At 35.7% G+C, this 26111-nt stretch overlaps 1 protein-coding gene across 1 annotated transcript in view; it reads right to left on the bottom strand.

Annotated features, from left to right (window-relative positions):
* Positions 1-26111, bottom strand: part of Myo95E (Myosin 95E) — a 1268077-nt gene that overhangs the window by 220593 nt on the left and 1021373 nt on the right. Inside the window, exons 6-7 of the mRNA XM_081748709.1 lie at positions 20144-20207; positions 15355-15368 (exon numbers count right to left, since the gene is read on the bottom strand). Of these exons, the coding sequence (XP_081604835.1) occupies positions 15355-15368; positions 20144-20207 (78 nt within the window). The remainder of the gene's footprint in view (positions 1-15354; positions 15369-20143; positions 20208-26111) is intronic.

Below are 26111 nucleotides of genomic sequence, written 5' to 3'. Positions count from 1 at the left end.
ATACTACGATAATATAGGAAGACAGAAAGAATGCGCTAACAATGTTACTACTTGCTAGCGTATTAGACATCTCTGTTTCATCTTTTCATATTATATATATATATATATATATATATATATATATATATATATATATATATATATATATATATATATATATATATGTGTGTGTGTGTGTGTGTGTGTGTGTGTATGTATATATATAAACATCATAATATCTTCTTTAAATTGGAAGCATGGTGGCTCAAGGTAGGACATTCACTTCTTGCGAGAGGGGTACGTAGTTCGATCCAGTTTATGTGAACTTATCTTGTGGGTTTTCTCAGAGTTCTTCCATTTCCCCCAACATTCTCATTCTACTACTTCTTTCGTACTCCTTTACCTTCATTACCATCCACTCACATATCTTCTATAGTTTAAAGTACAAATTGTGGGATGTAAAACTTAAAGAATTATTTTTTAAATGCTTCTTTATCGAAATATAATCCTGCCAAAAATTGTTCAATGGATTTTAATTTCATTGTCCTTTTTGCTTGAAGTAGAGACGCATGATTAACATATCGGAAGCTGCAAACATAATTTACTCAGCTCCTTTGAGACGGTTGTATTAACAACAAATTTTGGTAAGAGTACAGAAATAAAATTGAACATAAGTGTACCTGAGGTAATAGTAAAAGATCATTTACAAGTTGAGTGTATTAAATAAATCTACTCGAGAAATCTCCATTAGCAATAAGTAAAAGGCACTTAAAACATTTATCTGAAAAACACAAGTTGAGTAAGACCTTTAAAACTACCTACACACGTAGTTTGGAAAAACTTATTTTTAATTATGTTAAGTGGTAAACGATGAGTCCTCTTGAAGAGGTACTGAAGAAAGAGAAGATTACCCTAATTAATAGTATCCTTCTTGTTCGAAGGCAGAATTTGTTTAGCAGTGATATTGAGATACTTGGGTCTCTGGTACTATTATATCCAATTACGTTTCTACACATAAACAAACAAACACAGATATACACAAACACATGCCAACTAACTCTACGTTTACATCCTTCATTCCTTGAAAAACCATTAGAAGAACCGAGATAAAAGTAAACTGCCAAGAGCACTATATTTACTGAAAATCCGTTGATTTAAAGCCCATTCTGCGCAAAAGAATTGCTGTGGAAGGCGTCTGAAATTAGCCCAATTCTTCACAAACGCGGACAAATCCCCGCAGGAGGCCTGGAAGATAGTAACGTGGGACATATTCCTTCTGATGGGACTCTGTTAGAGGAAAAGAAATGCACGCATCATCCAAGAGGAGAGTTGCCAACTCAGAGAACTGGAGAATTAGTTCGCTTTTATCTTCAAAGTGAAAGTGGTTAAGGTGTAGCTCTTTGATAGACTGTTACTTCATTCCAGCAATAACTTATAAGATATCGCTGCCAATCTGCAATAAACTATTGGAAGGTTATCCAGGGAAATAAATTATAATGCGTTCATTAATTGACAGCGTAAATGTGACTTCTAATGGAATCTTTTAGAAACCATTTGAATGCACTAACATTTCCTCTTACGATAGTAGTGACAATGTTCTTTAAAAATGCACATGAGAGCAGTTCACAGTTAATGTAGTGGATCAAAAAAAAAAAAAAAAAAATCCACACACTGACAATTTGTGAATTGATAGTTATGCTATTCATTACAAGCACTAATCTTTGTTTTAGTGACAAAGTTAATCCAGAAGAAACTAAAAAAACGCACTTTAAAGTTGAAGAACCTATAATAATAAATACTTCTTATGCAATATCTACGAATTTCCAATGTCTGGTTATTAAATAACATTGATTAAATACTGGTTCAAACTGTTCAAAAATCCTATTATCTCAATTACACCTGTTAAAAATCTTAAATAATTTCATAAATTCTCCTTGAACTCTTTAATTGTAAAAGTATTGCCTTCAAAACAAAAACAGAAACCAAAACTTAATAAAACATCACAGTTAAAAATTTTGCCACCGTGTTTCTGACATGGCGAAATTGCATACCGGTGCAGTGTATTATCCCATTACTATCGGGTAAAACACTTGAATTAAATGTGAACTTGAATAATTGTTTACAGTATTATATGTAGAACGTTTAAATTTTAACGGTACGGTACTTGTATGCAAGAATTAGAAGAATTTCTAACTCAAAATATGAAATCAGCGTCACAATAAATACATAAATTGTTCCTTAATTCGTTCCTGTTTAGTTCGTTTCCTTATTCAAATTCCTCAATATAGAAGACACGTACTGGCTGACTAAATAATGTGTTTTGACATCATTTATCAGAATTTCGCAATAGTAGTGGGGAATGAAATTGCGCAAACATAAGTTAGTTTTTTACAAATTTAAATAGATCATCACCAAATGCATTCTGCCATCACTGAGAGGTCATTTATCACAAGTTTATTAACCATGTACTACTTTATAAGATAGTTTGCTTCCGTATAAGAATTAGCCACTTTAATACAATGATCTACCACGTGCTAATCTTCTCACTCTCATTTTTGCCACTTTTAAACTTACAATTATACCTTCTATCATACTTAATAAGCACTTTCTTCTAAAATAATGTTTCATTCTGTTCTTTTTAACTATCTCCGATACTGATGTTCTCACTGCAACTTACACAAACACTCCCTCGTTGGCAAACACCAACTTAACTTTCTCTGTTCTTCTTCATATTCCGGACTTCTTTTAAATATATCTTTTTGTAATGTTCCTCTTTTCACTCCGTTCAATATAATACTTTACACGAAACGTTTGATAACGTCTTTAAATCTTTGAGATTCTCTATTTTATGATTTAGAAAGTATGTTTTCCTCCTTCTTCTTTTTCTCTTTTCGGCACTCATATCTTACTTACGCGATATTCAGATTCCAGATTTTCCTAGCAATACTGTCTAATGTTATTTACATGTTATACTTCCTCTCTTTGTCTTTCTATAGTTAATACACTTCTCTTACTCATAGTTTCAATTACCATTACTTCAGTTTTCTTACATCTTCTTGTATTTTCAATCCAAGCCATACCAATGTGTCTCAAATTTTCTAATGCTCTCTTAATCTTTGTACAGATTTTGCTCCAAGAGCTGTATCATCTGTATTGGCACATGATATATTGAACATGTATAAGGAACTAATATATATAAATGTTAATACATACGTTCCTTATATCTTCCAATATTCAATTCCATTTCAACCAGGGGTAAAAGTGAGGGGGAATGCGGGAGGACGACGTCCTCCCACTTTCATAAAATATCTATGGCGTCCCCCCACCTCCTAGAAAAATTACAATGGGTAAAGATAGGCAAGGGGACGGCGTGACGTCATGCGTCCCCTACTTTTTCAGATCCGCTTTTACCCCTGATTTCAACCATTTGTTTAAAGCATTTTTCTCAATGTATCCCAGTTCACTCACTTAAAAGCCTCTTTCTAAATTAATATTACTTTGTACTTCCTTATATATACTTCACTGTTAAAAATAATTTCTTAAATTTGAGAAACCGTTTGTTATCTGTGCACCGATAAAATATTTTCTTAGAAATGAGATTTGGCAATTCTCATTCATAAGGAAACTAACAATATATTTTCTCGTTTCGCTTTGTACAACTTCATATTTTCTTCATTTCTCATTAATGAGAGTTTCAAATTCTTGTTTCTAAGAAAAGATATTCTCGGTGCACAGATAAGAAACGGTTCGTCAGATTTAATAAAGTTTTCTTTTTAACAGCGTTCCTTTCCATTTTCGAAAAATCTTTATAAATTACTCTAAGTAAACTAAATAATTAATCCTTTTCTGACCAGAGTACATACTTATTTATTAAATTTAAAATTAGTGGTAACAGTTTCAATAACTTAACACAATCTACATCAAATGTTAACTGGCAGTTAACGTCTGATGAAAATAGCGTTAAGTTATTGAAACTCTTACGACTAATTTTAAATTTAATAAATAAGTACTCTAGTCAGAAAAGAATTAATTATTTAAGTAATAGTTACAGAGTCAATATGGATGAAGTTACAAGCAAAATAATGGAGTTCCATGTGCTCTATTCTTTTCTGAACGCAAGCTGTTTCTCTTTAATCACTTCATTTGCATTAGTATATAATTATCTCTTCAAAATTTAGAGTATGGTTTTTCAGCATGTTACATTGAAATCTAGTATATACGGTTTAATTTATTTGTTTATTTGCTTGCTTTGCTTTGCCAGTGAAATGATCAAAGTCTCTAAAAATGCATTCCAGTTATTCATATACCTCAATAACACATGTTTTTAAAAAAACTTTCTTCTTCCTCAAATTCTTAATTAGCTCAATTAATACGTTGTCTATACTAGTCACTTTCCCATTCCTAAAATGGCCAAATTTCAGAAATGAAAAGAACTAATTAACAGAAGAAACATTAAAACAGGGAACTCACTTAATACAACGCGACTGTATATATTCATCTGTATGAAATTTACTTCCGATATCTATACCATTGTTTCTTCAAAATATAAAGGTAACCATGAAAGTTCTCTTGCTTTTTACCCACCACCTTCGAATATCGATATGTCACCTAAGACGTACCTGGAAGATCAAAAATAGTCCCCATCAGCATCGACGACCTTCTGCCAACTTCTGGAAGGCCATGGATTCCATCGTGGTAGAACTTATCGTTAGTGGGGCGTGAAGCGAAGAAGATATGACGTGCATTTTGCACCTCTACTAGGGATTTGAACTGGCGTCCTCTAAGGTGATTGTCCAAGGAATGGAACAGGTGATAATCGAACAGTGCAATGTCGGGGTAGTATGGCGGATGTAATAGAGTTTCCCATCCAAGGTGTAAAATGGTGTCCCGGGTCATCCTAGCCACATGAGGATTTGCGTTGTCCAGTACCAGGAGGACCCTTTGCGATTCACAAGTGCTGGATTCAGAGTTTTGAGGTTTTCTTTTAACACGGGTGACAGTACACAGTTGCATTGATGTTTTGACCTTATGGTAGCAGTTCCCGATGCATGATGTCGCAAGCAGTTCACCAAATACACAGAAAGATCTTCTGCTGCAGTGACGGTTTCGGCTGTTTTGGTACCGGTTCATGGGATGCTAATCAATGATGACGACGCAGTGAAGCTTTGTGTAGGACCCACTTCTCATCACATGTCAACACCCTGTTCAGAAATTGCTCCTTCCTCAGACGAGACAGCAAAGAAACACAAACACAGGTGTCTGCTCACATTGCCTTTTGGTCCGGAGTCAAATCATGTGGACCCATCGACCCAACTTGTAGTGCTTCCCAAGTTGATCGAGGTGCTGCCGAATGGTTTCTAAACTGACACTAAATATTAGTCCCAGTTCCTCACATGTCTGGCCTCTGTTGGCCTCAAATGTCGACTGAAGATCTTCATTTTGTACATGTTTGTCTTCCGGCACGTGGTGCATCTTCGAGTGTTTCGTCACTGTCCTTAAACTTGTTAAACCACCGCTGCACTGTCAGCGTGGTCACGACACCCTCAAAGGCCTGGCATATCTTCCGCCTCTATGCAGCGGCGTTTGACCCCAGCTTGAACTCGTACAGCATACATGCCCTTATGACGCTATGTGAAGGTCCCATGTTTACTCTGTCCTTAAGCAAGTTCACGGTGTAACTGAACTGCCAAAACCAGGTACGAGTTTGATTTACCCAACATACTACATATCAACAACTGACCTTCGCTTTATCTTTATTCGCGTTCAACTCACGGTGTGAAGGCCAGTTGAACACAGACCTCCAGATAAAAAGCGCAGAACTTTCTTGGTTACCTTTATAGCTACCATCTACTTAATACATATCATACGTTATCTTGTATGGAACTCAGTTTTTTAAACAACAATGTACATTTCTACTGCGAATTTCGTAAATTTCCTATTGTAAGACGATTGATATTTCATGACTTGGCTATGATCTTCCATCTCCACCGGTAATCCGAACAGTGACAATTGTAGACCGCTTAACTCTGGTTCAATCCGAGAACAAATGAGCTTGTAACGGGCAAGACTCCATTATTATCATGATTTCATTATTTCCTATCTCTATATTTACTAATTCTACAACCATCGTTAAGTTGATTTTTTTAAACAATCTGCCTACTTTAGACACAACCTCTGGAAGTGATTTTTTAAAAGCTTTATACCTGTCTCTCATGATCTCTCTTATAATGCTTTCTATAAACCAGAGTAAAATATTCAGTGATGTCTAATCTAGGAAAAGACTATTAGAACTCCAATTACTTGTAAGGGAATTTTCCATTAAGTTTGTAAGGAATTATAAAATCAGGTGATTAAATATCCGCTAACAATCGAATGTGATGCACCCACTATCACATTGCACTATCAAGTACGGTTAACTATACGACCTACACGGTATGTCGGAAAAGTAATGGAAATTTTTTCTTTGCAGATAACCACTAGCTCCATCTATTGAAGCAACATATCATTAGAAAGTTGGATATCTGCTCAACAAAACGAGACCACAATAATGAGGACTGATTAACAGAGTGTTAAAGGAAGAAAAGTGAGTGTATCTGGTTTCACCTCGTCACAAAAACACAATGGAGCAAAGAGCCAATATTAAATTTTGTTTCAAGCTTGGTAAAACATTTACATAAACATTGGAAATGATGAAATAAGTATATGGTGATGAGTGCTTTTCTTGTATACGTATGTTCGAGTGGTGTACGCGATTCCTGGACGGTCGTGATTTCTTGGAAGACGACCTAAAGCCAGGCAGATCGAAAAACCAAAATCAAGATGAGTTGGTGGAATATGTGCGTGAAATGATTCCCACGATACGAATTCGATTGTGAGATGGATGGCGGAGGAATTAAGTATCGACGAAAGACATAATTCACGAAATGTTGACAAAGGATTTAAAGAAACGGAAAGGCTGTGCTCGATTTGTTCCGCACATGATTAAAACAGCCAAACGAAACAGACCATTCCTGGAATCGATTGTAACTGGTGATGAGACTTGGCACTTCAAGTACGACCCACAAATAAAACGCCAAAATGCTTCGTAGAAGTCCTCAGGTTTTCAAAAGTCACGTGAGAAGACAATGTTAATTAGTTTTAATGATTTCAAAAGTATTATACTTAAGGAAGTTGTTCCATAGGGTCAAATTGTTAATGGTGAATATTATCGGGTGTTATGGAGCGTTTGTGGAAGCGAATCGTTCGCGAAGTCCCGAGTATCGAGAGCTAGGCAGCTGGTCTTTATTGCACCGCAAGGCATCATGTCATTGTGCCGTCGCAGTTCGTAACTTTTTGGCTGAAAACAAATGTGTCCTTTTACATCCTCCGTATTCGCCTAATTTATCGTCGTGTAACTATATCCTATTACCAAAATTAAAATTGGCCATGAAAGGAACATTTTATGACAATGTTACAAACGTCCAGCCTGCCATGACAAGGGTCATTGAGGCGATTCCGAAAAAGGACATTAAAAATTTTCTACTAGCATTGGTTGAACGTGTCCAGCTATGTATTGATACGGAAGGGGTGTATTTTGAATAAAAATAACTACAGATGGTAAAATATCTACTTCGTTTTGTTTAATTTGAAAGAGTTCCCTTATTTTTCCGATATAGTGTGTATAGTTTACTACGATAATACCATCCGATGTATAGATGACATATACCTTGCCTCTTGAATATCTTCGCCCGGCGCCATTTATATCGAAAAATCTCTGAAACGTCTCTTTATATACCATGCAATCTATATTTAATGTTTTAAAATTAACAAGTGAAAAGTTCTAACTTTCAAACTGTATTTTCAAAGTTCCGGTCAATGAAGTAATGACGGTCAATGAAAAAATTGCAGATATGAGTAACTTAATCAAATGTATCAGTTACATCTCTACAAATTGTTCACTGGGCATATAATTTATTTTACTTGTTTCCTAGATATAACAAAGGCACATCTATTGCAGTACATCTTCCATAAGTTACTCGTTTCTTGTTAATGATAAACACATTAAAAAAAATCAATTTAAGCACCTGATTACAAGCTAATCCACTATGTTGTATAACGTACACTGGAGGCGAGAAGTCTAGCATTGAGAGACGGTGTTGCATAAGGTATAGGCGACGAAAGTGTGTGTATATGTGTGTGTGCGTTGAGAGGTAAAGGGAGGACAGGATGTCTTGAATCGCTTGCTTCGAAGAAGGAGGGAAGTTGGGGAAAGAGGAGGAGTTGTGCAAATGACGTTGATTGCGAGATTGAGTCCGTGTTTCAGACCTCATTAATTCTTGCTCGCTTGCAATTCAAACGGGCGAAGTCCTCTGCCATCAGTCTCTGTCAGAAAACGCCTTTCGACTCTCTTTGTCACACGCACAGCTCTCACCCTCTATGTTGCTGTCATCTGCATAGAAAACTTGGTCGCCTCCCCAACCCTTACTGTGTCACCTTGCCTACAAATAATCCTTTCGTTACAAACGCAGTGACCCGAGAACACGCGAAAAAGAATTTCCAGTGCCCAGAAGATCTTCAATTCACATGTCAGTTGCGGCGCTAATGATAGGGAGATTCCTTCCTTAACCACGATAATGATGATGCTGATGAAGTATGATCGAGGAAATACTTGTGAAGTCTAAGGCCAATAGTGACAACGAGAGAATCGTGTGACAAGTATACCTGTTGTTCAAACTATTATTTTCAGTTTACATTTACTTGTAAAGGGTACATGAAAGAGGCAGTTCAACGACAACAAACTTACTCTAGGAGAGAGAGAGAGAGAGAGAGAGAGAGAGAGAGAGAGAGAGAGAGAAATAGTGTTCCACACAACTGACCTTGGCTGCAGTTTTATAGTGAATTTTCATCGATCACAGTTGTATTTGGGTAATTAAAATGGCAGATTTTATGTGAAAAAGAGGAAAAACAATGAAAAGAAAAAAGACATTTCAATTTTGGCTGAATACCAGAATAATAATACCTAAGTAATTAGTTCATGATTGCGGAAAAATAATCATTCATTGATTTCTCACATTTTTTTTTTATTTTACGTAAACACTTCATATATTTACGAGGGACACCCATTATATTCGAAGCCTAAACGTGGCGCATCCATCGTGGGATGACGAAATTCAGTGAAACGATTGCATCATTCGTCCTAAGCACAAAAACAAAAGTAGAAGACACTGTCATTTATAGTTCGTTTTAGTAATGTGTGGAGCATTGGTACTCAACGATGTATACGAAAGCTGCACGACAATGTGCCGGTGCACAGAGCCGCTGTTTCCGAAGGTGTTATTAAACACTGCGGATTCCAGGTTCTTGTCCACCCATTCCATTCTCATCGCGCGATTGCTGCGTCATTTTAAGCTTAAAATACAGCGAAAACCCCTCGTAATACTTAGCAGGTTAACATTTAACCTCAAATTAGCATTTAACAGTTTTCCTCCACGTAATTTCCAAACAGAAATTTATTTTGTGAATATTTGTCCATTCAGACTCCAATTTTGATGGCGTATAACTCGTGGATAAAAGGTCTGCGCGAATAAATATTTAACATTCGTACTAGGCAAGTCAAGTTCTATCTATATGACAAGTATAATTGAGATCAGATAAGTCCTGTAGGTCGTGTATGATATACAGGTTGGCAAAAGGTGGACAAAGTAGAAGACAAAGAGGAAGAGGTGGTAATAGATATGAAATTTTAAAGAATAAATGAACATGGACACCGTTTCTATGAGAGCTGTGAAAGCGCTGATATAATGCTGAATATCTCACGAACACGGGAAACTATAGCTATCAGGTTAAGAGATTCCACTCAAATATGCAGTCGACAAATGTGATGACATACGAATGGGAGCGGCGCGGTCGTCGTGATACGGAGATCTCTACTGTTGAGGAATAAATGTGTAGATTCTCCAATCTGTCTGTAGGGATCCCATTATACGACGACAAATTTGCTTTCATCATTACATTGGTCTGATGCGTCTTTCTGTGTAGTCGTTTGGCCCAAGAGCGATATCGTCCCATGTTTTTAAGATACTTAGTATTTTATCAACGCCTTTGCCGCTTTTTCAACGTCTCTCACGTGTACATGGTGCTGCTTTCGATCCATGTTCATTATAGATTCCTTGTTCAATGTCTACCACCTATTTCTTGTGAGTATGTAAACCCAAACTCCAATTTTGTTGAACCTAATTTGGGAAACAAGGATCTCAAATATGAAAATATTGCACATGCGTCATGATCTATACTAAATTTTTATCAAGATCAAGTGAATTCTGCGATTGTGAAAAGTCTAAGCACATCACTGAGTTTTCAAAATTAAAAAAAAAAAAAAAAAAAGATATCCATACAAAACCCAATCTGTTGGACTTGTTCTGTAAAAGAAACACTATTACTAATATAAAGAAGTTGAAATATATGGTCCTGCTTCCATTGAGACAAGTTCATTGAGTATGTTTGCATTCAATGAAATACTGGCCCTTACAAATTTCAGCCATTAGTTTGATTAATTTATCCAACTTTTGTGACTCCAGTAGCTCTGAAGTGCCTTCCAAAGATCTTCAGTATTCGTTAACATCTATTTACGGACTATCCACTCAAGTTCAACTTATAAATGCTTGATGGGTAACAAATTCGGTGACTGTGGCGACTAGTTCATTTTCTTGGTGACGTAAGCGTTTTCTTTGAATTGTATATAATTACTGCGTAGATTGGAAGAATGTTTGGGATGGTAACAAAGTTACTGCATTCCTGATGGAATTTCATGACTCACGTTATGAAACACGTTTTTGCTCATTATTCCATTATTTAGAACAAAATTATCAACTTGGTAGTCTATAAAGCATTCCCAACCAGTGAGGCTACCGTTTCTTGCCATGATCTAGGTATTACAGGGTTGAGATGAAAGCGCTTTTCGGGATGATGATGCACAATTTCAAGCACTGGACGGCGGGAAATTGGAACTTAGATTCGTCGGTCCAGATTGCCCTCTTAAATTGTTCATTGTTCCAGTCTATTCTAATTTATTTTATTTTTATGGGCCAAGAGTATCTTTCTGTAATGTTTTCTGCTTGAAGGGATGGTTTCTTTACCGCAATCCTACCCCAAAGACCATAGATTTGAAGGCGCTGGACCACCGTTGTAATTGATACCGAATGGAAATGGCTTTTCCCTAGTTCTATTGGTTCTTCCGGAACGGTTACCGTCTATTTAGTTTGCTTCTTTTTCCAGTGAACTTACCCTTAAGAAACGTTGTTCTTTCTGGACGATCAAGGCGTTTTCGTGTAGTATTTACACCACTCTGTTACTATCTTTCAAGAGTCCGATGCACTGTAGGGCAACTTCCACTTGTGCAGTTGCCTGGAACCAGGTTGGGGTAGTATGAGGGAACATGTGTCTCTTTGGCATAATTTCAGAAACGATCTTCAAGTAATAACATTCGAGTATGAATCATCTTTTTAATAACTATTCAAGTTCCTTTACCATATTTCCATCATTATCCAATAATTCTTTATCTCTAGTTCATTTTTCCTTTCTCCTTTTCCTCTTCCTCTTTTCCTCCTTTCTCCTACCTTCTTCTCTTCTTTCTCACTCTTTCTTTTCCTCTTTCTAATGAAACTGAAGAGGGGTCGTGACTGGGAGTCGTCGCTATAGACACGGTTATTAAATTGTTTGATGTTTCTCTTCGGAGTCCAATATGAATTAGTTAATCCTAAAACATGCATATGAAGCAAAAATTCCAAAATTCATTTATTTTTATTTCATATTTACTAAAATTATTAAATTGAAGATTAACATACAGCGACTATCCCGTTTCCCACTCCCGATATCCTATTTCAAGCGTCATAATATATGCAGGATGCTGTCACATTTTTGACAACCATTTTAGAAAAAGTTTCCATAACAACACTTGTTTCCTATCAAAGTTGTTTCCTTTTCCAAGATGTATCGAACAAGGTATCCTTGGCCATGTTAACATTTGATATTTCCAGGTTGTCCCCAAGTTCACTTGCTTTTCACAGACTTCTAACGGCCTCTCTGCACTCTTCATTTTTGGTCCTTGCCGACACATTCTTGACGGGAAATGTCAGAAATATCCTTTCATACAAAGTGAGCCTCAAACAAGTAGCCCAACTCGGATTAATCGCGTTTATATAAACTTTTAATTATGGACTATCCGCTTTAATTTGATTTGGATTGAGTTTAGTGACCCTCTCAGCAGTGAGGCTATATGAAAGGTGGACCTACAGCTTTACGTGGAATCTGAACCACATGAGCAACCTTCGGGAATCGAACCCGGGTTTCCTGCGCCAAAGGCGCGTACGCTATTTATATAGCCACGAGGGAACTCATGGAGTATCCGACATATTGTTTTGTATTCATTGTTGTGCTTATATTTCACAATACCGTTCATTATTGTTGTCATCTGTTAGGATTGTTTCAATACATTGAGAAGATAGTTTCATAACACATGAAGTGATAAAAATTTACTTGTTTTAGACTCCATCTCCAATTCTCATCAGAAAGATGAAGTATGTGTAAAATAGAGAAACTGCTTATGTGCAAAGCTGATCGAATAAGAGAACCCAAGCGAGAAGTATCCAAGAACAAAACTACCATCTTAAGGATGTACTCAGAGTCTGGTAGTGCTCTGTTACAGATCAAGACTACCAATTGTCCACACAGATTTGGAGATCATTCTTAACATCCAGCAACGGATAGAAGTTAGGTTCCGAAAATCTACTAGCTCCTCGAGGACTATCACATCAACTTACCGGAGTTACGAACAACGTCGACTACTGCTGAAATTTCTGCAGTTGAGGAAGCACATTTTTGGGGTATTTTTTATGATCCACCGCGCTTAATGTACTTTAGTATAGTAAATATCTATTAGTTTTTTAACATTTTCTGCCAGTAATGAAATTCTTTATGTGGATAATCCTCTGTCAGAAACAATTGTTTTCTATGATAATAAGGAATACTTCTAAATCCATCATCACAAGGTATCATTTTACAAAATTCTATTAACATCGCGAATTCTAGTTTTTATCAATATTGTATGAACTCCTTATAATAGAACTAATTTACATATAATGATGCATAACATAACCGAATTAACTTTTTAGAACTATTTTAACTTAAAGGGTGGGAAAATGAATGAATTTCCATGACAATTTATGTTCAAGATAACGCTGACACAAAAACTAAATTATTCATTAGAAAATTACAAAAAAAAAAAAAAAATCGTCGTCTTAGATCACACCAACGAACAAACCGGTAAAATATGAAAATTTCACAGAAATGTAGCAAGTAGAAATGTAGTAAATTCCATTGTATTTTACATTTTTTTGAAAATATTACTAAATCCAAAATGTTCAAGGAACTAGACGGTCAATTCAGACTAGGTATTAAGACTAACATTTTTTTTAAATACTGAATACGCTTAAATTTGCTAAGATTTTTTCTTTTAGAATTCAAAGAAGAAATGTTAACATTTTCCCAAGAGATAAGAGTAGGATAACATCTGGAACGTAATTTCGGAACAGGTAAAACGAAATGTTAATAATACAGTGTTAAAAATTATTTAAATTAGCCTTACTATTAACTCTTCAATTTGTTATGGATTCCAGAGTTGAGTTATTATCTGAATTCCGACAAATGCATAATGAAATGATCCATTTTTCAAAGTAGTATAGTTGAGAAATTTTTATATTATCAAACGAAAAAGTATAATACTGTTGTGTTTATAATCTTCTTTAAATTTACCGAATTTTTATCGTACGAGACCTGTCGAAAAATTATCCGACCTTTGTTTTGGGAAAACTACATGGCCAAATTTCACGTCATAGAAGAGGGAAACATTGTGTGTTTAGCCTGTAGAATGCGTTACTTTCGTTTGCATTTTCTGTTGTAGAGAAGATCTTATCTTGGCTGCTCTTCTGTGGTCTTAGTGTGGCTAAAAGAGTAACGATATGCGTGTACGGACAGGACGCGAAAAGGAAATCACAATCGACTTCGTAGATACATCCGACCTCGCCAAGGTGTGACAAAGCTCGTGAAGACCCAGAGAAGATCACATGTGCGTAGCGAAATCAAATCAATGTTGTGTTCTTTGATTGCCGACATAAGTACGTACAGGAAGGAAGTACAGATACAAAAGACTTTTCTTCAGATATGTTTCGTTGTCTACGCGACGCTCTTTGTCCAAAATGACCAGATCTGTAGACTTCAAAGCCCCGAATTCTGTACCAGGATAATAATTCCATTCGTGCAGGTCATGTAGTTATCCTTTTCACCTCAGTACAAGACTTCGATGTTTCATCAAGCTCCTTACTCTCCGGGTATAACCTCATGAGACTTTTACCTGTTCCCAAAAGTCAAAGGGTACCAGAAAGAAATTCACTGTCACGCCAGAGAGGTGATCTAGGGCAACGCGACAGCTGCTTTCGTACCACTTCCTGATGTGGAGTTCCAGACCTGTTTCTTGCAATACGAAAGGCTATTAAACTCAATGAACGGAAGCAGGAGGGAACAAGTTTAAAAGAGATTAGAGTGGAGAAAACGTCAGATGAGTGTATTGGTGTTCCAGGATTATCGTCGGATACTTTTCCGACAGGCCTCGTATATAAAACGATGCACTTTCTCAACAGCTATGCAGACTGACATTAAGAATATGTAGTATTAGAACTGTAACTCGTTTTAACAAGTGAAATGATAACGAAACAATTTTACAAGTTATTTTAACTAAAGTTTGAAAGAAATTATAGAACCTCAAAATATGTGGATTATAAACAGAACATGTACTTAACTATATACGCCTATATTATAGGAAAGTTATCTTGTTGCCAGTAAAAGTTGATAACTTTTGTACGCTCTCTAGATAAAATCATCTAAAAAAATTTACAAATTTCAGAGCAGATTTTAGCACTGACAATATTAAATTTTCTACAACATCAAAATTCATATTGAAATTCGTCAATTCTTTCCAATTATTTACATGGCAATTGGGGAAGGTATTCAATTTTGGATTTGATTGTACATTATACAATCTGACAGTTGGAAATAATAACGCTAACGGGATCTAATAGAAATAAATTCGAGCAAAACACATAAACAAAATTGCGAAAAAATCAATCAAACCGTTTTAGTTCCTGTACAAACAAACTAGTTCAAGGAATATGATAGTTTTCTTTTAGATAGGCTAATATATTCGAAATAATGGTTATACTTCATTACATCGTGTTACATTAAAATATATTACATTTATAACTTCTATAAATGTAATTTATATAACAACAATAATTTTATTCATACAAAATTGCACCGAAAGTGAAAGTAATGCATATTACTTACCTTTTCCAGGAGATCTTAGAAACAGAAAGAAAACAATGCAATTAGATTTATAACAGTAAGCACGTACACACAGTGTATCTGCTCAATAAAAAATTGTTACTAAGGAAAGAAAGAAAGAATTCAATTCTAACAATCAAGATCTCATTAAAGATTGTCAATGTTAATAACAGTATACAAGATGCGACAACATTGAGCTAGACTACCAGTTACATGGAAATTGCTAGGTAATACTAATATTAATACACACTAAATTGTAATAATAATTGATTTTTAAAATTGGGAATCATGCAAAAGGGTCGTTGAAAAAAAACTTTGTCCAGGACCAGAAGGTGAACTGCAAAAGTGATTGGTGACCTGTGAAAGCCACTTTCCAGCTTCAGTGATGATTTTGAGGGTCGGGAGCAGTGAAGGCGACTGGAAGCTTCCCCATTTCTTTCGTCAACGTATCAGAGTCAATGCCGTTGCTTACACCGATATGTTGAACACGGTTGTGAAGCACTAGATTACTGCTGTAGTGCATGGGAGGCCATATGTTTTTTCAGTAGAACTCCGTTACATGACATGCTGCCCATATCACCCAAATATGGCAGGCTGACAATTTTTATGATCATGCTATTCCCAACATATTCCCTCCAGTTCTCCAGAAGTTAACCCAATGGACTACTACATATCGAAAAGTACCCCTACAACACCGTTGTGGTTCTCTGGGCGGATGTTGTAGATGCAATGGCGAACATTCCAAAGACGCATCTCATTACTGCCTGCAGAAGTTTCGATAGCATGTAGAGCTGTTATTGCAACCGAAGTCGGTTTCATTAAATGATGTCTATTTGGATGTGATCACATGTATAGTATGTTAAAAGATAATAAATGCTTACTCTCCAGTGCCTGTTCCCTATTTCATGTGGCGTGACTTTGTTCTCCATTATCTGTCGTACCTTATATATGTGACTGTTTACTGTAAATAATTTAGGGAAATATTTCTGTATGTATTGTACATTGGTGTTTATTGTTAAGGGGGGATTAAGGGCCTCGCACATTTTCCGATGTGGAGTATATCAGCAAAAATGATGACTTCCGGAGAATTTTCTATACACAATGTGAACGATAGAATACAAACTACCCCAGAAAATAAAACAAAATTTTATGTTTCAGTAATACATAAGATGATTAACAAATAATTAGATTTTTCCTACATCAAAGTGGGTGTACAAAATATTATTTTACAGAAGTAACTTTTGATAAACAGAATGGTTCAAAATGTTTGTTATTACACAATGTAACTTTTCTAATTACTTTGTAGCTAATACTTCACGTTTATACTTCACTGGAAAGAAAAAATTAGAAGTTTTCTTTCCAGGTCATACGCATTTACTGAGGACATCTTGACACGTGACATATGTCGATGAGATATCCGAATTCTGTGACACACTGGTGACCATATTGTGGCAATAGCATCGCTGGTACAAGCAACGGAGTTCCGGTTGTACTTGAAGCTATGGTACGTACATGATACCCCTTACAATAGCTATGGCTCACGTTTATGGATCATCTTCAGAACTCTATCATACAAAATGTTTTTTCCACCTTTATCGCTATCTTAATTTCAACTACTACGGGGACTGATTTGCGGAATATTAGCCAAGCACAATACAAAATAAATGTTGATATTTGCTCTTTTCGTACAGGTATATCTTACTTTAATGAAGATCCTTTATTAGGAGAAAACGGGAGATGTTCCTGAATTACCCTGTATTTTACAATCATGGAAAATCAATTTTATATAAGTATATGTGTATGTTCTGCAAATTAGAAAAAAATGTACAACTTTTAAAATAGATTTCCTGATTTTCAGTTCGACATGCAGGATCCACAGGACTTATCATCATTATTACTGTTTGTAATAAACAATTTTGGTAAATACACACTTGCCATTAAAAGTGCAATAGACCCTATCAAGGAGGCAAGATAGAAGTGCCAAAGTTAGCTGGCAGACACCTGATAGTATATTCATGTATTATTATTATTATTATTATTATTATTATTATTATTATTATTATTATTATTATTATTATTAAGTATTCTGCATTTTGGAAGGTCCTGGGACTAATGATATTTGTGTATTTAGGTTTCGACTTGGAAATATTTCGTCTACGTTTCTCATCTTCAGCTTCCTCTATTAACTCCCAATATTTTCTTCTATTCTTCAAATCATCGATCAATTATGTTTTTCTTCTTCCTATTCCTCGCTAACCTTTTATCTTTCCTTCTATGACAATATGAAGAAGACAATTTCTTCGCAAGATATGCCCAAGCCTTCCTACGAAGGATGCTGGCAAGATATTGTCCTCCATCTGAAGTAAAATATTAGTATGAGCTTCTCCGTGAACGTCTTAGGCCCGTGGGGTAGGATAATCGTACCTCCCTTCGGTGCGAGAGACCCGGCTTCGATTCCCTGTGGAAATTCATGTAATTCCCAGATCTCCGGATTTACATTTGAGTCCATGAATTGTATAGCTTCCGTGGCCGAAAAGAATCCACTCTCAATCAACTAAGCACAATATTAAAATGCCTGCATAATTATGATGAAGGTAATCATAGAACTAAAGTAAAACCCTGAAGCACATTTTTTTTAAAAAAAAAATAGGGTGACTGGTTTGCTATATTGAGTGAATTCAGAATTACAAGAGGATTTTTCTCCCACACATTTTAAAATGAACTCAAATACAGCGTAAGTTTTGACAGGCAGATAAAAATGCAATGTAAATTAGTACTGAGCGGAAAACAAAGATATGTAAAGATTTAAATGAATTATAGCAGATACCGTATTCTGATGTTTATTTTTTCTTTTTCTATTCTGCATAATCTATGTTTCTAGTATGTTTTTAAATATAGCAAATTAATTCTGCTTTACTACAAACACGAAAGCATACGACATTTCGAATTATTCATACTCTAAGTCCAGGAAGAAAGTAAAGGTATACACTTATATAGTACATTACAATTTTATAAACTAATGTAAGAAACGAAATATATTTAAACGAGATAAAAACTTCACGAGAATTCAGAGCTTGAATCTATCACGTTTTTGGAGTATTTAACCTGGGCTCTGCAAAGCAATGATGAGTGATGTAGGCTTGCAGTATGAAGAATTAAACTGGTCAAAAGGTTGCAGGAGCTTGTATTATAAAGTATCGAACTTGGAAATGTCATCTATTTGAAATAATATACATATATTGGATAGTGATCCATCAATATTTGGTTAAAATAATGAGCGTGTTTTTTAGTAGTGAACGCAGTAGTCAAAGAAGAATGTAAGTTATAAGTAATGAAAAACATTAAAATTTTCATTACTTTTCGATTAAATGTAGTACTGTTGCTACATATCTGTCGTGTTTTGTGGTACGTAGTATTGAAGAACATTGATTGAATAGGAAGGAATAGCATTATAATCTATTGATTAGAGTTTAATGTTCCTTTCCACTATCAAGATATATACAGCGCCGTAACTTAGATTTTTCTGGGGAGGGGCAAGTATTAACACGCATATTTGAGTCCCTAGAAAAAGTTGTTTTTCTATTTCTTGGGCCCCCTCTTTCCATCTTTCTCTTACTCTTTATGGACCCTCGGAGCCTGTGAGGCCTTCCGCACGGCAAGGTCTGCGGGGTCGTTAGTTACGCCCCTGGGCTCGTTCTATATATAACAAATTAAAGGGAACAATATTGAAAATCTCAAAGCCGTACGAATAAATATTATTTCTAGGGTCCCTAATAGTAGACATTTTTTACTAAAATGGGTCCACGACTCACTTTTGTTTTATTTACCTATTGTGTGTTGTTTTGTTTATGTAATGTAGTGAACCTGTTTGATGCTTCATTTATAATTTCATGTTCATATCGTATATGGAGTAAGAAAATTTTGTCTTAAAGTACACCCCCTCGAACTTCCCTGGGGGCATTTGTCCCCTGCCCCCAAAATTTACGCCCCTGGGTATATGAGACAAAATGTTGCTTAAAGTGGGATCTACGAGTAATTCACTATTTGGGTTTTATCCAAGGCTTTATGCACTCACTCGGGATTAAAGCAGGGAGCAAATGCATGGAAACAGGTGGATTAAAAACTTAGTTACAACAAAATACGCGGCCTACTATAAGTCTCCATTCAAAAGTAAAGTAAAATAAATAAATAAATAAATAAATAAATAAAAAGATGGAAGAATAGCAGAGTTGTGAACCTCAGATAACAAAATTATCAACTTTCTTCTTTAAAATTATCATATATTTCAAAAATTATTGTATATTCGTTATGCACGTGATGAGCGGCGCAAATCTGTCTTTAACATTGGGGGGGGGGGGGCGGGGGCGGGTAAGACTTGAAATTCACATATTTATCTTAAAATGTATTCTATGGTTCTATATTTATTCATTTAATAAAGTAGCCTTTTGAATTCGGATTATTCTTTAATATATATATATATATATATATATATATATATATATATATATATATATATAATGTGTGTGTGTGACGTTAAAGTGACAAATTATAACACTCGTAGGATGACTATATTGTTTAATTCATTGAATAATGCGCTATGGACCAAAACAAGTATGCTATTCGATTTCAGTCTAATCTGTATTACGGAGTGAAAACCTATCCATAATGAAAACATAATATGGTTTCGTGGAATTCCCTTAGAGACAGATAACATTTACTGTATTACAAATGTAACTTATGCAATACTAGGAATCTTATTCAACAATTTATTACAAAAGTAACGATTACTTACAGTTGGTAATCGTCCCACCAAGAGGATCTCCCTTATAATCAAACTCGATATCCAGGTACTTTCCCTGAAAATAAACAGAAATTATATCTTATTAGCATACACTGCTGTTTACAAAAATTGCATTACCAAATAAAATACATTTGAAAGGAGTGAAATTTATGATATAAGTATATTCGTTAAGTGATTATCGAAAGTGAATAAATTTTCAGATCTATACAACCAACATTGATTTCAGTAGTAGTTCGAAAGGAAAATTCACCCGGAACTTCGATATTTTCCCCACCGACATTACTTTCGAACCTTACGTTTACTGAAAATCACTATGAAATCAAAATATTATACATAATATCTTGATAGATTAGTAAAATGTGAAGCCTTTATATCAGTGACGATGTCAGAGGGCGTCGACGTCTGCCCTCCTGGTGGCTATGTGTGCCCCTGACATCTTGTATTGGAATGATGATCAAGTAATATAAAATCATCCTTTTCGATATGCAAAAAAATACTGTCCCTAAACCTTCTTTGCCTTATATTTGACCACAAGAAATCAAAGATAGCCCCATCACTGCTTTATACCCTATACTCGCAGTCTCTATATGCTGCGGCATCGAATCATACAGGCGTTGGATGGATTCCTGAATAAGAGTGTATAGCTGCTCGTATGCGAATATACAAAATATCATTACTATCCGTTGGATGGCTTAGTCATTACATTTACGTAAAGTTTTGTTTAAAACTCTGGCCACCCATTTATCTTTAAAAAGCGAATTTTTACCATAAAACTGAAATAACTTGAAGTAAATGAAATGAAATGAAATTTCTAGTCATAATTATGCACCGAGACGAAGACAGACCGAGGTGATGATGATAATGGATGAAATGGTGGAATGAAGAAAGTGAGAGTAAATGGAAGAACCCCACACAAACCCACGTATATGGTGTTTGTCTAACACAAGATTCATTTGGAGCGAGCTGGAATCGAATCAGGGACCCAAAGCAGCAGAGGTGAGTGCTCTTTATTACTGAGTCACCACCCCTACTTGAAATAAATTTCTGAATTGGTGAAAGAAATGTTACACTTGTCGAAGCTTGTGATCGCGAAGCTTTTACCATTCGACTTGATTGGCATTTGATGGGGCACGGTGGCTCAGTGGTAGTGTGCTTAACTACGGTGCGTGGGTTCCTGCAACGAGCCCCGGCCAAGTACGTTTGTGCTGGACCACATCTTGTACCAGAGCTACTTCCGTTTCCTCCCATGTTCTCATTCCACCAATTCTTCCATTATCATTCAATTGTCTTAATCATTCGTCTTCTAAGAGGGATTCACATATTTTTTGTAAACTCACTTTGCAACTTTTTTTGAAATCTTCACATTTTCAACAATTATATTATTATTGATTATTCTACCTGTTGACAAGTCCTGGGACTAGTGAGTTTTTTTTTCCTCTTTTGACCTGAAAATGTTTCTTCCACTTTTCTCGATCTTCAGCTTCCTCCCAATATTCTCTTCTACTTTTCAAATAATCGGTCAGTTGTGTTCTTCTTCTTGCTGCTCCTCACTTTCCTTCCATCTTTCCTTCCATGGCGGTATGAAGAAGACGTGTCCAATCCAATTGGTCTTCCTACGAAGGATGCTGGTTAAAAGCATCCTCCTCTCTCCTACCCATTTCAAAACATCTATATCTGATACTCTCTCTCTGTCCATTTTGTCTTCTCCATCTTCCCCTAACACCACTTTTCAAAGCTCTCTAAACATTTCTTTTCCAACTTATGTAATGTTCAAGTCTCTCAACTATACAGTCCAAAACTTCATATATAGCACCTGACCAACTTCTTATTTAGTCCAATATTAAGCCTGCTATTTAGGAGTCATCTTTTCTTGTTAAATGTCTCTTTGACTATGGCAATTCCTGACCTGATCTCTTTGGTGCAGTAAGTTTTGAACAATTATCAATAAATAATTGCTATTTTAATGCAATATCTTGAAGTTGTAATTATTCTATATACAAATGGATTTAAACCTCTTTACACTCTTACATAATCTCAGACTGCTAGTTTTCGAAACACAAGATTCTTTCTTGGACTCACTGTATTATACTATGTCTCAACGAAAGGTCCTTTATTTGCTTTCCAGATAATATACAATACCTCTACTTCATCATCATCACAGATATCCAGTATTCATGTTGAATGAAGAATGGCTATTTAAAATGAAAAGAGGTTAGTTGTAATGAAATGAGGTTGTTGATGTCCCATAAACAACAACTTGATAGCTTATTGAGAAAGAGTGCACGCAGAGATAAAAGCGAAGTTCATGATCAGAAAATTAATGGTAAAAGAAGTACAGTAAATACTGCTTTACTAGGAGTTGCCAAAGGTAGAAAAAAAGTGGAGAAAAAGATTAACATGTTACATGAAGCTACACTGAGAAAAATCCGTTACACGGAGAGCGGTATATTCTACAAATATACGGAATCCTTACTTTTACTGCGGAAATCTGTAAGGAACATACATTATTCATACGCTACATACACACTGCTTTTTCCCGCTTAGATATTACATCATGACGCTGCAGGTTGTTTGACTGACGGGATGTCAATCTTTTGTATATTACATACGTATATGCATTTAACATACATCAGCTATATGTTATATATATCCATCTGTATGTGAGATCTTGACCACCTATATAAAGTTCTTTCTTTCGTACGGAAACTACGTTTATTCGGAACACTTATGCGGAAAGTACGTATAAACACATGCTTTCAGTTATATATTTGCTGCACGCTGAGAAAAACCCGTTCTCCGGACAGCGGTATATTGTCCAAATATACGGAATATTCTTGTTTACTACAGAAATCAGTACTGAGCGTACGTTATCCGTGTGCTATATAGGCACTGCCCTTAGATGTTACATTATGCCGTTGCAGGATGTCTGATGTCTAACAGTCTTCCTTATATTACATACATATATGTATGTTACCTTCGTCAGCTATATGTTATATACGTCCACTTGTATGTGAGATTCTGACCGCATATATTGTTTCATACGGAAAGTACCTACAGATGAAAAACTTATACAGAAAGTATTATAAAACACGTGTTTTCAGTTATACATTTGCTGTACGTTAAGTCCAAAAACTACAGGATTTACAAATGTAACATACGATTTTAAGTACGCCACATACAATTTTTTCTCAGTGTAGGATGTTAGATAGTGTTAGGTCCAAAAACTACAGAAAATACGTAGTAATGCAGTGTTGGCAAATTGGTGTGAACTTCATATTCAAATAGCTTCACGTGAAGCTATTACTATATAGGATGAGTGGAGAACGATACACAAAGGTACTGTATATGCATGATACGTAGCAGTGTTGTACAGTAATTTGAATGCTAAGAAGATGATAGAAATCTTGACCAATACAGTCAAAGGATTCCAGCCTTGATTCATAATTGCAAAATATATTAGAAATATTGATGGTTTATGATTACTGTAATTTCAAAAAAAAAAAAAAAAAATTACCATACCCTCAAATAGAAAAATACGTATGCTGACCAGTGTTTCAAAATTAAATATATATTTAATTTTATATATATAAGTATATAAGTAGTTTTCGGTTGTTATTTATTAAAGTTTAGTGTTCCTTTAGAGACCGAGGCTATAATGAGGAACGAATCAACACTTTAAGGTGGAATACGAACCAACGTAATACATTCAACGTTCTCCCACCACGATCGAACCCTGGATCCCGAGCGATGTAACATAGTAAAGAATATTTCGAACGGAATAGTTTTCAAACTAATACAACACTTTTCTCACATCAAAATATTTCAAGCACATAATCAAAGAATATCAGAAAAGATCAAACGAGATAATTATCAAGGAATCAGGCCAGGAAGAGAGGATGACACGGAAATACTTAACGTGGTCAAGTGAAGTCCGGTGGTAATAGCCCAGTGATCTACAGAGCAGTTTCAAGCATTTGACTTCGAATCGCAAGGCGAAAGCTACCGCGGCACAGTGGACGAAATGCACAATCTAGCTGTGCAAAAGTCCAAAATCAAGTTGCTTGGAATTGCACCCATTGTACCCGTAAGGGGTTACAAATATACCACAGATGACAGGAACAACAATAGAAAAATATTACGTTATGCAGGGAAATGGTTTTGCACGTATAAAAGAGGAGTTGTAATACAGCCGCTGGTGTTACTAATGGTATAAATATACCACATTGACTTGACACCTAGTCTTCCGTTTCAGGCGCTGCTATCGGCTGAAGGAATTCCACTAAGGAATTCTCTTTCGCTAAGGCTCTCTCGCTTAGCAGCTGCTGAACCCTTATTGGCTCAGCGCGTGGGTGTGTCGGGGTGTGAGCTTTAGTTCGCATTTTTGCCACGGCTCAAGACATTTTGGCAGCACAATAGTCATATTTAGAGAGTGAAAATTAACCCATCGTGCTCCCAAGTTTTTCGGACTGTTAGGAATCGAGAGTTGAGGCATTTCCTACTGCAGGGATGCAGTGTTACATAAATAAAAAATTAACTAAAAAATTAAATAGGGTAGCACACTAGCACGCATATAACATCAGATGATGATTTTCCTACAAAAAATACGTTATATTGCATTTTAATGGAAAAACAGTAAAGATATCCGCCTATATCCACCGTGAAATATGTTTATGTGCAATAAATGAATGTTCTTTTAAGTAATAATAGTGATATCATCTGCAGAAAACTGCAACTTTTTTATGTGTTTTATCTTTTTAGATACGATGTCTATATCCCGGAGAGAACTATTTCATATTTGGCATGAAGAAAGAACCCTAAGTGCCAAACATTCTGCAGTTGCAACGTATGTCTGGAGCAAACTGGGACTGGTCAAGACAAACACAGATAAAAAGGAGTACATTCAGCAGCAAGTAAACAATTTTAATAGCAAGGTGCATCAAAAATGGCAGAAATTTAATCGTATGCTGAAGGTATTTTTATCACACGAAGGTAAATGGCTGGATACCAATGTCACCATTGTGCCTCAACATCAACAAAATGATCCAGAACCAGGGCCATCATCCTGCAGCACACTCGGAAGGCCACCGAAGGAATTTGAACAATTGTCCGTATCATCGATTGCAGCCCAAAGTAGTTTACGTTTGTCTGAAAGAAGAGATGCCGCAAGCGTAATTCGTGAGGTCACTGAAACAACACCAACAAGGGCTACGAAAATTTAAAAAATCATGGAAATCATCGAACGTGGAACCTACTAAGTATACGCCGGAAGAAACACTTGCATTGTATATGGACGGACGTTTTACCAAATATGCTTACAAGTTAGTTCAGTCTGGCGCTAAGGCACGTAATGCTAATATATATCCTTCCTACGATCAAATCCAGAAAGCAAAGAAAGACTGTGATTCCAATATGGAATCAGTTACAGTTAGTGAAACATCAGCAGAGGTATCAGTTCAGGCACTGGTGGACCACACAATAACTAGATTGGTAATGTTTTAAGAAGTTGTCGTATCTCAAAACGTCGATCATTTATCGGATGGTGTTACAGTTATTTTTAAGTAGGGTTGTGATGGTAGCTCTGGCCATTCCACATACAAGCAAATATTCTATGATAATGATGAATGTGCTAAAACAGATTCATTTCTATTTGCAGTGTGTATAGTTCCACTACATATGTGTACAAATAAAACTAATGCTCTTATTTGGCAGAATCCTCGACCTTCCTCCACAAGATTCTGTAGGCCTATTAAACTCTTATTTGAGCAAGAAACTGTGAAGGTGTACAAACGTGAAATAGGGATTGTCGAAGAGCAGATACAAGGACTCTGTCCCACTGTTGTCAATATTTGTGGCCACGATGTCATATTTACTTCTATGTGTAAATTAACAATGATTGATGGGAAAACGTTTGAGGTCATAGCTGATATTTCAACTCAAGTATTGCTGATATTTCAACTCA

The sequence above is a fragment of the Thermobia domestica genome, chromosome 2, assembly GCF_964235325.1.
Source record: "Thermobia domestica chromosome 2, izTheDome1.hap1.1, whole genome shotgun sequence".
Classification (NCBI taxonomy): Eukaryota; Metazoa; Arthropoda; class Insecta; order Zygentoma; family Lepismatidae; genus Thermobia; species Thermobia domestica.
Note: the sequence above shows the minus strand (reverse complement) of the source record. Positions and strands in the feature narration are given on the sequence as shown.